The following is a 12,963-nucleotide window of genomic DNA, read 5'->3' on the forward strand; positions in this document are numbered from 1 at the left end:
CGATATCCCGATTTTACTTCTTGAGCCCATACAAGCTGCAATTTTTGTCCGATTTGGCTGAATTTTAGCATGTAGAGTTCTGTTAAGACTTGCAACAACTGTGCCAAATACGGTTCAAATCGTTCTTTAACCTGATATAGCTGCCATATAAACCAATCTTCCGATTTGACTTCTTGAGCCCTTACAAGCCGCAATTTTTGTCCTATTTGGCTGCAGCTTTAATTTTTGGTGGTTTGAGAGAAGTTTGGTTTAATAAAATTATGTCCTTCATTTTATATTTAAATATACCATCATTGATTGGTAGGAAGTTTTATTTTTTACAAGCTGGTCTGTGAGCTTCGCTGCACACTAAAAATGCTATTTAGCAATAAAGATATTTCAATTCTTTAAATCTTGGTCAAGACCAATGTTGCCACTCAAGAAAATTAAATCCTATTAAGGTTATGTTAGGTTATATTTAAGTGGCAATCTGCCATCAGACTCACTTAGACGTTTTCGTCCATTGTGATACCACAGGAACAGAAGAAGAAAGATGTCTTCTAGTTCCTACCGTTGAACCATTCAGATCGCCTTAAAATGGCCAATAACTTGCGAATGTTCACATCTGCTAAATCAGACAGGTTCTTAATGAAATGAGAACCTAAAGTGGAACTCCTTGTAACTGCAAGTGCGGGACAAGAAGTTGTTCTATAGTCTCTACTTCTTTGATGTACTCTCAGCACCTGCAAATGTCGTTGCTGGCAACTTCAGTCTGTCAGCATTTTTTCCGATTAGACTGTGACCTGTCATGATGGACACAATGATTGAGATGGCAGTTCTAGTCAATGACAGCAAAGCAATAGACCTCTTCAAGTCGTAGTCTAGATTAGGCCACATAGTTTGAGTGAAGGTGCGGGACACACAGAAGGTGTTCAATAGGCTGTTCTTCTTCGTTGTCCTCACTGCTCCTGCAAATGTCGTTGCTGGCAACCTTCAGTCTGTCAGCATGTTTTCCCATTAGACAGTGAGCTTTCATTATGGACACAATGACTGTTCTTGCCAATGACAGCAAAGCAGTAGACCTCTTCAAGTCTAGATTGGGCCACATAGTTTTGGATTGCTCACAGCCCTCTCTCTTTGTGACCATCTATCTTTCGTTGTCCTTCGGGGGCCTGGTCCTGAAAACTTAGCTTGCATGTCGCCAGAGGCATACCCACAGATTCCAGTGACCATGGAGTGTGTAAGGTTGTTCCTAGTCTCCCAAGCTCGTCTGCTTTAGAATTCCCTGGTGAATTTTGAACTGTTCAGTCATCTCGTTTGAGAGATCTGCGACAGTCGAGGGGGGTTTTTGTGTTCTGAAATACGTTCTCCAGGGATTTAATGGCTGCCTGGTTGTCTGAGAAGATATTTCTGCCAATCGTCGTAATGACATTATATCCTAGCCATTCCACCACTTCCTTAATTGCAAGGATCTCTGCTTGATACACACTGCAGTGTTCGGGTAACTTTTACGATATGACTAGTTCTCGATCTTAAGAGCACAGCCCAAAGCCCACCTGGTCGTTTAGTTTAAAACCATCCGTATAGAAGTCTACAGGGTGGCTGATGAAAGCCGCTACCAAAAAAAAATGTAATAACTTTTTTTCTATTTAATAATAATAATTTAATAATTAATTTAATTAATTAATTAATTAATTTAATTAATAATAATTTAATAATTAATTTAATAATTTAATTTAACATGAATAAAAGAAAAATGTATTCCATACACCGAAAAAAAAATGTAGCAATATTCATCATTGTAGCAATATTCATCAGCCACCCTGTATGTAACTTCTGTTACCAGGAATATCGTAGTTCCAATCGGTTCTATTAGGAATAGTGGTACAGTAATTTTCATCAAAAAGCGGCTCAGTTAGGGTGTAATCCACACTGCCTGGAACATCGGATATTAGATCAAGGATAATACAGTGTCCGTAACCGCCACAAGACCATTGAGAAATCTTCCTTAACCTCACGGCAGTGGTCGCTGTAATTTGGGTAGCCACAATGTCCAGAGGCATAAGTTGTAGCATTAAATTCAGTGCATCAGATGGTGTCGTCCAACCAAACTTTAAGAAAAATCCCACCACACCCATAGGTTCTTCAAGCCAAGAATGCGGTGTTATTTCCAGCAACCACCCCTTTCACTATTTTTAATTATCAAAAATAACACTAAAACGGCATGAAGCTTTAGTGGCCACATTAATAGATGTTTAACCATTAAGGCTATGCTGCACTTAAAATGAAAGCATGGATCAAATAAAATTTTTAAATCCTGTGTGTAGGCAATGATATTAAAAAGCAATAAAAAATATATGACTCCACTTTTACAATTATTCGCTATTTCCAACAAGTCTCCATCAAGATTTTCTCTAGCTTATGCTATAAAAATATCAATTGTCATAAAAAAACAAACTATAACCATTTGGCTTTCCTATGGCGAATAGTAAGCAGAAACTTTCATAGATAAATTGGCGTTTATGAAAATTTATCAACATTTAATTAGAAATGCCTAGACCATGCTCTTGCACATAAGGCTATGAGAATTAATTAAATATGAATATTAAAAAGTAAGAGCGTACTATGTTCGGCCGAGCCGAATCTTATATACCCTCCACCATGGATCGCATTTGTCGAGTTCTAAGCGCGGTATCTCTTTTTAGGCAAACAGAGAATATTGCATAAGAACTGTTATGCTATTGGAGCAATATCAAATTTCAGCCCAATCGAATGAGAAGTGCGCCCTCTAGAGGCTCAAGAAGTCAAGATCCCAGATCGGTTTATATGGCAGCATTATCAAAACATGGACCGATTTGGATCATACCTAACACAGTTGTTGGAAGTGATACCAAAACCACGTGCAAAATTTCAGTCAAATCGAACGAGAATTGCGCCCTCTAGAGGCTCAAGAAGTCAAGACCCAAGATCGGTTTATATGACAGCTATACCAGATTATGCACCGATTTGAATCATACTTAGCACAGTTGTTGGAAGTGATACCAAAACACCACGTGCAACATTTCAGCCAAATCGAATGAGAATTGCGCCCTCTAGAGGCTCAAGAAGTCAAGACCCAAGATCGCTTTATATGACAGCTACAATATATCAAAACATGGACCGATTTGGCCCATTTACAATCCCAATCGACCTACACTAATAGAAATGCAAATTTTGCCTATGAACATTCCACTAAGGAACAGGGACAAACTTCTCACATTTCAATGAGTGCAGTCCGATTCAAATTTTAAGCTCAATGTTAAGGGGCCTCCTTTTAATAGCCGAGTCCGAACGGCATGTCGTAATGAGACCCCTCTTTGGTGAGAAGTTTTACATGGCATATTACCTCACAAATGTTGCCAGCATTAGGAGGAGAAAACCACCGTTGAACATTTTTTCTGATAGTCTCGCCAGGATTCGAACCCAGGCGTTCAGCGTCATAGGCGGACATGCTAACCTCGGCGCTACGGTGGCCTCCAGAACTAATTGAAAGTATTTGTGCAAAATTTTAAGCGCCTAGCTTTACTCCTTCGAAAGTTAGCGTGCTTGCGACAGACAGATGGACGGACGGACACACGGACAGCTAGGTCGACTTAAAATGACATGACGTTCAAGAATATACAATTTTATGAGGTCTCAGACGTATATTTCGAGGTGTTACAAACAGAATGACGAAATTAGTATACCCCCATCCTATGATGGAGGGTATAAAAATACTCAGGCGCCTGCTTAAATTACAATAATCTATTGGGTTGCCCAAAAAGTAATTGCGGATTTTTTAAAAGAAAGTAAATGCATTTTTAATAAAACTTAGAATGAACTTTAATCAAATATACTTTTTTTACACTTTTTTTCTAAAGCAAGCTAAAAGTAACAGCTGATAACTGGCAGAAGAAAGAATGCTATCACAGAGTCACAAGCTGTGAAAAAATTTGTCAACGCCGACTATATGAAAAATCCGCAATTACTTTTTGGGCAACCCATATATTCCAACAATCAAGTTCTTGGTCTTTGGCAATTGCTGGCTTTTCCTGGGTTGGTCGCACCAGGCAATGCTTAAAAACAATTTGACTGCATCTGTCATAAAATGTTGATTTCATTTTAATCAGCATACATTTTTCTTGCAATTTATTTAAATCAATTGTTATTGACTTTTCGCTCAGAACGATGCTCATAAATTTCCGAATGGCAACAAATGCTGAACAAATCGGTCTTGCTAATGTCACCATAAATGTTTGCATTGGAATGAAACATATGGACTGTGGCTATTTGAATGCAATTTCTCCTAATGAACTATCATGGGCAATTCTGCTGGTCGGTGACAATATATCGTATGATCTATGTCACGGAAAACGTGTTTTCACATGTTTTCCAAAGACGCCTCGTAGTTTACAAACAAATTGTGTCTTGACACTTTTAAATTTAATTCCAATAAATATTTTCCCATATTTTATTGTTGTTACAATATTGCGATTGATTTCGTTAGTAATTTCTATGGAAAACAAATGCCCCAACTAACTGATGCAGTTCCCTACACCCTGAAATGTGTTTTTATACCCTGCACCATAGGATGGGGTACACTAACTTCGCTATGCCGAAATATTGACCGTAGACCCCATAAAGTATATGTAATCTTGATTGCCTTGTCATTTTAGGTCGATCTAGCCATGTCCGTCCGTCTGTCTGTGCAAAGCATGCTAACTTTCGAGGGAGTAAAGCTATGCGCTCGTAGCAGTGTGTTGTACAATGAAGCGGAAGTCCTCTCCGATGAAGGACTCCATCGGTCAATTCAGTACGTACAGCCGGCTGCCAAGCGATTGATTAGTGTAGGTCGATTCGGATTGCAAACTTCTCACATATCAATGAGTGCTGTCCGATTCAAGTTTAAGCTCAATGATAAGGTCCCTTCCTTTTATAGCCGAGTCCGAACGGCGTGCCGCAGTACGACACCTCTTTGGAGAGAAGTTTTACATGGCATAGTACCTCACAAATGTTGCCCGCATTAAGAGGGAAGAACCACCTCTGAAAAATTTTTTTATGTTGATCTCGCCAGGATTTGACCCCAGGCGTTCAGGGTTACAGGCGGAAATGTAACCTCTACGCTACGGTGGCCTCCGATTCGGATTGTAAATAGGCCATATCGGTCCATATCTAGATATAGCTCCCATATAAACCGTTCTGCAGATTTTACTTCTTGAGACCCTAGAGGGCGCTGAAATTTTGCACAATGACTTTTCCCATCGCCTCCAAATAACGTGCCAAATATGGTTCAAATCGACCCAAAACCTGATATAGCTCCCATATATACCGACCTCTCGATTTGGCTGAAATTTTGTACTCTGACGTCTTTTATGACATTTAATGGATGTACCAAGGATGACTCGAATCGGCCTTAAACCTCATATAGCTCCCTCATAAACCGATATTCTGATTATACTTCTTGAGCCGTAATACTTATCCAATTTTCGATGAAATTTGGTCACTGTCACTGTATTCATGACCTATAATAAACGTGCCAAATATGTTCTGATACAGCTCCCATTTAAACCGATCTTCCGATTTTTCTACTTGAGCCTCTAGAGGGCGTTATTCATACCCGATTAAACTAAAATGGACTTCTTCTATGGCCTCAAATATACGTGCCAAAAAATGGTCTGAATCGGTCCATAACCTGATATAGCTCCCATATAAACCCATCGCCCGATTTTACTTCTTAAGTCTGTAGAGGATGTAATTCATACCCGATGTAATATACCTGCCAAAAATTGTCTGAATCGGTCCATTACATGATGTACCTCCCTTGAAAACCGATTTTCCCATTTTACTTTTTAAGTCTCTCTAGGGCGTAGTTTTTATCCGCTTTGGTTGAAATTTTGCGCAATGAGATGTACTTTTGTATTTAGCATTCAAGCCAAGTAAGGCCCGAATAGGTTTATAACCTGATATAGTTCCAATACCATGACAATTCTTATCCGTTATCTATTGTTTGCTTATGTACTCTACTCAACTCAACTCAACTCTACTCTATTTTGCTCTACTCTATTCTACTCTACTCTACTCTACTCTACTCTACTCTATTCTATTCTATTCTATTCTACTCTACTCTACTCTACTCTACTCTACTCTACTCTACTCTACTCTACTCTACTCTACTCTACTCGACTCTACTCTACTCTACGCTACGCTACTCTACGCTACGCTACGCTACGCTACTCTACGCTACGCTACGCTACGCTACGCTACTCTACTCTACTCTACTCTACTCTACTCTACTCTACTCTACTCTACTCTACTCTACTCTACTCTACTCTACTCTACTCTACTCTACTCTACTCTACTCTACTCTACTCTACTCTACTCTACTCTACTCTACTCTACTCTACTCTACTCTACTCTACTCTACTCTACTTTACTCTACTCTACTCTACTCTACTCTACTCTACTCTACTCTACTCTACTCTACTCTACTCTACTCTACTCTACTCTACTCTACTCTACTCTACTCTACTCTACTCTACTCTACTCTACTCTACTCTACTCTACTCTACTCTACTCTACTCTACTCTACTCTACTCTACTCTACTCTACTCTACTCTACTCTACTCTACTCTACTCTACTCTACTCTACTCTACTCTACTCTACTCTACTCTACTCTACTCTACTCTACTCTACTCTACTCTACTCTACTCTACTCTACTCTACTCTACTCTACTCTACTCTACTCTACTCTACTCTACTCTACTCTACTCTACTCTACTCTACTCTACTCTACTCTACTCTACTCTACTCTACTCTACTCTACTCTACTCTACTCTACTCTACTCTACTCTACTCTACTCTACTCTACTCTACTCTACGCTACTCTACGCTACTCTATACACACAAGCCCTCTTCAATTGACGCATTGGAAGACAACATTGAAGCACTTATTCGTGAGATACCGGCCGAAATGTTGGAAAGACTATGCCACAAATGGTCTATAGGACTGAGCTAAGAAAATATAAGGGCGAGCTTAGAAATGCTCAGAACAAATCCTGGGTAGAATTCTGCAGCTCCGCGTAGGATACATCTGAGGCCTATAGGCTAAGGAAGATTCTGTCCTCGAGACCTATTACGGTGGGGTATATTCAGAAGTCAGAGAATGTATGGACAATGTCTAGTAAGGAAACACTAGAACTACTCGTAGATACACATTTCCCGGGAAATTCTCCAACGGACAACATGGCGCTAGAAGAGCTTGTCACTGAATGTATTCGTCGGAGGTTATTGGGGAACTTGTGTTTGAGCCGAAAATCCTTTGGGCGATAACAAGTTTCGACTCCTTTAAGTCGTTAGGCCCTGATGATGTATTACCGGTTGAATTACAAGCTGTGTCTGATAAACTGGTTCCCTGGCTTAGGGAGGTATACTCTGCTTGTATCAGTATGTCATACCTGTGGGATGGAGGGACACGAAGGTCATTTTCATGCCGAAAGCAGGAAACCCTACCGCACGAAGGCGAAAGATTTTTATCCTAATAGTCTGTCATCCTTTATACTGAAGACTCTTGAGAGGTTGATAGAGACATATCATAGGGCAAAGATCCCTGGAGATCGCCTGTCGCGGCAGCAGCATGCATATTATAAAGGCATCTTCACTGAAATAGCCCTTCATAACCTAGTCGGCTACATAGAGGGTTCCCTCGCTGTCAAGGAATATAAAATGGTAGCATTTCTTGATATTGAAGGTGGTGACAATAATGTTAAACCGACGTCAATCAGGGAGAAGTTGGAGTTTCTAGGCATCAACTCTACCGTAAGAAAGTTTATTAAAAGATGCATTACCGCAGGCTTGGGATCTGTGGATCTAAAAAGAAGGGTCAGCAGAGGCACTCCTCAAGTGAATTGTCTCCTCTACTTTGGAATATGGCCATTAACAGTTTATTAATGTCTCTGGAAGAAAAAGCCTTGAAGGCCATGCTGATGACGTGGCAATTGCGGTTAGGGGAAAGTTTCCCAGCACTCTAAGAGATATACTCCAGGAAGCTCTACGTGCAACAGCAAAGTGGGCTACCGAGAGTGGTCTAGGTATAAATCCGTGCAAGACAGAAGTACAATAGTTCTTTTCAGCAGGAGATACAAGTGGCCTACTGTGGAACCTGTCTCCTTGGGTGGAGAGAAGGTTTCATATACAGAAAGCGCAAAATACCTGGGTGTTTTGCTGCAAAAAAAGCCATTGGAGAAAGTTGGGGGTTTAGTTCGCGCGTCATGCATTGGGTGTATACTGCAGTTGTCAGACCTATAATGCTATATGGTGTTGTGGTCGGGTGGATGGCGCTGCAAAAGTCCACCTACTGCTCAATACTTAATCGGATCTAAAGGATGGCTAGTGTAAGATATAATGTCATTACGACGATATGCATAAATATCTTCGCAGACAGCCAGTCAGCCATTAAATCCCTGGAGAACGTATTTCAGAACAAAAAACCGCACTCGTCTGTCACAGATCTTTCAACGAGATGGCTGAACAGTTCAAAATTCACCTGTTCTGGGTGCCGAGTTATAAAGATATCTCAGGGAATTGTAAAGCGGATGAGGTTGCAAGACTAGGAACTACCTTACACATTCCAGGGATACTGTAATCTGTGGGTATGCCTCTAGCGACTTATAAGCTAAGTCAAGCTAAGTAGATGGCCACAAAGAGGAGGCTATGAGCTTTCCAAAACTATGTGGCCTAATCAAGACTTGAAGAGGTCTATGGCTTTGCTGTCATTGGCTAGAACTGACGTCTCAGTAATTGTGTCCGTCATGACAGGTCACTGTCTAATCGGATGAATTGGATGAAATAATCTTCAAATTTCATGCATTTTTCTGAATCAAAAATTTTTTTTGCTCCTACTCACTTTTCCATATCCTTGCCATCTAGAGGAGGATTTCTGCTAATCGTATTCGTCTCAAAGGGGTCTTCTGTTGTTGGACTTGCCGGTGGCGGCGACTCCGTAACAGGTGCCACAGGATATCCTCGTCTAGCTGGAACCAAAGCAGGTGGTGGTAGTGTTGTAGTTGTGGTGGAAGTCCTTCTTGGCGGCACATAACCACTGCGCCTAGTCCAATCGGGAATTATACGTTTGCCAGTGGCTGTAACAAATTCCACATCATCACTGTTATCATCTCCTTTGCCAGAGGCATGATTTGAGGGCAGCGATGAGCTAAAAGTATTGGTGTATATATTATAGGTGTTGTAGGCCCATTCATCTCGTGCATTACGGCGCGTATTTAAACGTCTCTGTACCGCCCGATTATAAAAATCGATGTCATGTAGACGCTTCAGTTTAGTGGAAGTTGTTGAATTTGCTGCAATATTGTTGTTGTTGTTCTTTGGTATATTCTTGACATCGATCAGTTCCACTTGGGATGTTAGAGATTTTGTTTCCAATTTCCTCGGTTGCCTGGAGGAGTACGAGCTGGAGCTGATGGAAGGCGCTGATGAGGCTGACGATGAGCTTGTCATTGTGGTTATGTGATGCCTCTGTTTGTTTGTTGGCAGATTTTGTTGCTGTTGCTGCGTATGATGATGCGGTGAATGCAGATGCGGATGATGATGACGATGTCCATTGCGGTTATGATGCTGATCGTAGCGTAAATGTTGTGACGATTGGTGTTTTGTGACTTGGGTTTCTGCTAAAACCACCGTTAATAGGCAACATAACACCAACACCGATGCCATGTGACCAAATGCGTTTGAGATTTTCATGTTGGAAATGTAGTTTTTTTTTGTTTTCTTCACTTCTCTTTGGCAGGTATTTTGTGATAGTGGTTTTGCGTTTATGGCTGGGAATAGTTAGCTCTACTCCTAGACTACCGATCTAGAGGAAAAGCTGGTGTGATTCAACTGGACGAGAATCTGAAACGAAAAAAAAAATTGAGAATGTTACAGTTGATGGTCGTTATGTAAATCGATGACCTTTTTTTCGAGTGTGCTAAAGGCCTTTCTACGCTTAGTTCCCCACCCCAAAAACCCTTCAAACTAGAGCTGGAAAACTATTGATAATCACAACATTCGATAATTTCGATATTTTTAATATTAAATATCGATAGTATCGATACCATCGTTTATTCCACTTCACCTATATGTCATACGAAAATGTGAAGTACAAATCAGGAAATCGATTTACATAGAAGCAATATCAATGCACAGTCACTAGAGTTGGAAGTGATGAGAGAAATTATTAAAAAAAAATGTTTGCCCAATCGGATGCAAAGTGCGCCCTCTATAGGCGCAGTATGTCTTATAGGATACATTCAGTGTCGAATCGAATATTTTTGTTCAATTTTCCAAAAACTTGAACTTGAGCCGATAGCAATAATAGGAGGAAACACATGTGAGAAATCATTGCAAAAAATTTAAGCCCAATCAGATGCAAACGGCGCCCTCTATAGGCGCAGAATAACTTGTCGAAACGCCCCAAATGGGCGTTTTAGCCAATCACGACTATTAAGGACTGCTTTTAAGTGTTTGTTCCTTAGAGACTCAAAAACAGCAGAACCAATTTTCTCGAAATTTTCACCGATTGTGTAGGTTGGTTCGGAAGGACACATAGACTATATGATTTTTCGATACCCCCTTACCCCAAAAATGCAACCCAAAACCTAAAGTGAACCGATCGCAACAATATGGGTATCAGATGAAAGGTATTGGAGAGTAGAATACGAATATGGTATCAGAATCCCAAAACTGTCCCAAATATACATATTGAACGTTCATGTCAATATGGGACTCAAATGAAGGGTATTCGGGAGTAGATTACGTATACGCCAAAAACAAGTAACAAGGCGTTAAGTTCGGCCGGATCGAACTTTGGTAACCCTCCTCCTCGCGTATATATGTAAACCACTTTTCATAAAAATTCAGTGAAAAATACATACCTTAAGCCCCATAGCAGCGATATTGAAACATGTTCCGATTGGGACCAAATACTAATAAGTGCAAGTCATAGTTCAATTGTGTAAAACAAAATATTGGTCTTTTTAGTAGCTATATCGAAAAATAAACCGATCTAAACCATATACGCCACGGATATCGAAAAGCCTAACATAAGTCACTGTCGCAAATTTCGGCGAAATTGGACAATAAATGCGTCTTTATGGCCCCAAATTCTTAAATCGAGAGATCGGTCTATATGGCAGCTATATCCAAATTTGGACCGATTTGGGCCAAGTTGAAGAACGATGTCGAAGGGCCCAACACAACTCACTGTCCCAAATTTCCGCAACATCAGACAATAAATGCGCCTTTTATGGGCCCAAGACCTTAAATCGAGAGATCGGTCCATATGGCAGCTATATCCAAATCTGGACCGATCTAGGCCAAATTGCAGAAATATGTCGAGGGACCTAACTTAACTCACTGTCCCAAATTTCGGCGGCATCGGACAATAAATGCGACTTTTATGAGCCCAAAATCTTAAATCGAGAGATCGGTCTATAGATATAGACTGATCATAGATCAAGTCTGCACCGATCTGAGCCAAATTCAAGGAAGGTGTCGAAGGGCCTTACACAAGTCACTGTCCCAAATTTCAGCAAAATCGGATAAAAATGTGGCTTTTATGGGCCTAAGACCCTAAATCGGCGGATCGGTCTGTATGGCAGCTATATTTAAATCTGGACTGATCTGGGCCCAATTGAAGAAGGATGTCAAAGGACTCAACACAACTCACTGTCCCAAATTTCAGCAAAATCGGATAATAAATGTGGCTTTTATGGGCCCAAGACCTTAAATCGAGAGATCGGTCCATATGGCAGCTATATGCAAATCTTGATCGATCTAGGCCAAATTGCAGAAATATGTCGAGGGACTTAACTTAACTCACTGTCCCAAATTTCAGCAAAATCGGATAATAAATGTGGCTTTTATGGGCCTTAGACCCTAAATCGGCGGATAGGTCTATATGGCAGCTATATCCAAATCTGGACCGATCTGGGCCAAATTGAAGAAGGATATCGAAGGAGCTAACACAACTCACTGTCCCAAATTTCAGCAAAATCGGACAATAAATGTGGCTTTTATAAGCCTTAGACCCTAAATCGGCGGATAGGTCCCTATGGGGGCTATATGAAGATATAGTCCGATATAGTCCATCATCGAACCTAACCTGCTTATGGACAAAAAAAGAGTCTGTGTTAAGTTTCAGCTCAATATCTCTAGTTTTAAAGACTGTAGCGTGACTTCAACAGACGGACAGACGGCCGGACATGGCTAGATCGTCTTAGATATTTCCGCTGATCAAGAATATATATACTTTATGGGGTCGGACATGGATATTTCGATGTGTTGTAAACGGAATTTTCTTTGGAAATTAAACTAACGAATACAGGCGCAAACTTGTGCCTATTGTTTCAAACATGTTTTTTTGTTTATTTTTTACTTGTATTTTAAAAAAAATGTCGATCGGACTACTGTTTGCACAAAATTTCCCACATCACTGATCCTATGGTTAAAATGTATTCATTGTCGGTCAGTGATAGGCAAATAAATATGCACAATTCATGATCTATTGTTGATTTATGCGAAATGTCTGGTGGCTACATATTTAGAATTTTGTTTTTTTAATTTTTCACCATGCCTGTCTACGCTTAATTGTCTCTTCCTATGATTATGCCCCACTTCAATAAATACCCTTGGTATCGTTGTACAAATGCACAAGAATTGAAGTTTAATGCTGTGTCCCTTTGCTCATCGGTCGCTTATAATACGAAACTCGTTATTCTAAGTTGCCCTAACAAACCGCAAAACAGGGATCATGACTCAAAATATGAATGAAGTTCAGTGCCTGGCGCAGACGACAGCAAGGCAGGCAAAGTCAGCAGACCACAGACAACTGAAGGCTTTGGGGCAAAATCTTCATTCATATAACATGGGAAATCACACACACACACACACATATATATACAACAGAAGACCCA

At 40.4% G+C, this 12,963-nt stretch overlaps 1 protein-coding gene across 1 annotated transcript in view; it reads right to left on the reverse strand.

Moving 5' to 3' along the window:
• The window catches only part of LOC106093878 (uncharacterized), a 196,152-nt gene that overhangs the window by 141,971 nt on the left and 41,218 nt on the right, over nt 1–12,963 (reverse strand). Inside the window, exon 2 of the mRNA XM_059368858.1 lies at nt 8,901–9,901. Coding sequence (XP_059224841.1) covers nt 8,901–9,751 — 851 coding nt within the window. The 5' untranslated portion in view covers nt 9,752–9,901. The remainder of the gene's footprint in view (nt 1–8,900; nt 9,902–12,963) is intronic.

This window comes from Stomoxys calcitrans, chromosome 1 (assembly GCF_963082655.1).
Source record: "Stomoxys calcitrans chromosome 1, idStoCalc2.1, whole genome shotgun sequence".
Classification (NCBI taxonomy): domain Eukaryota; kingdom Metazoa; phylum Arthropoda; class Insecta; order Diptera; family Muscidae; genus Stomoxys; species Stomoxys calcitrans.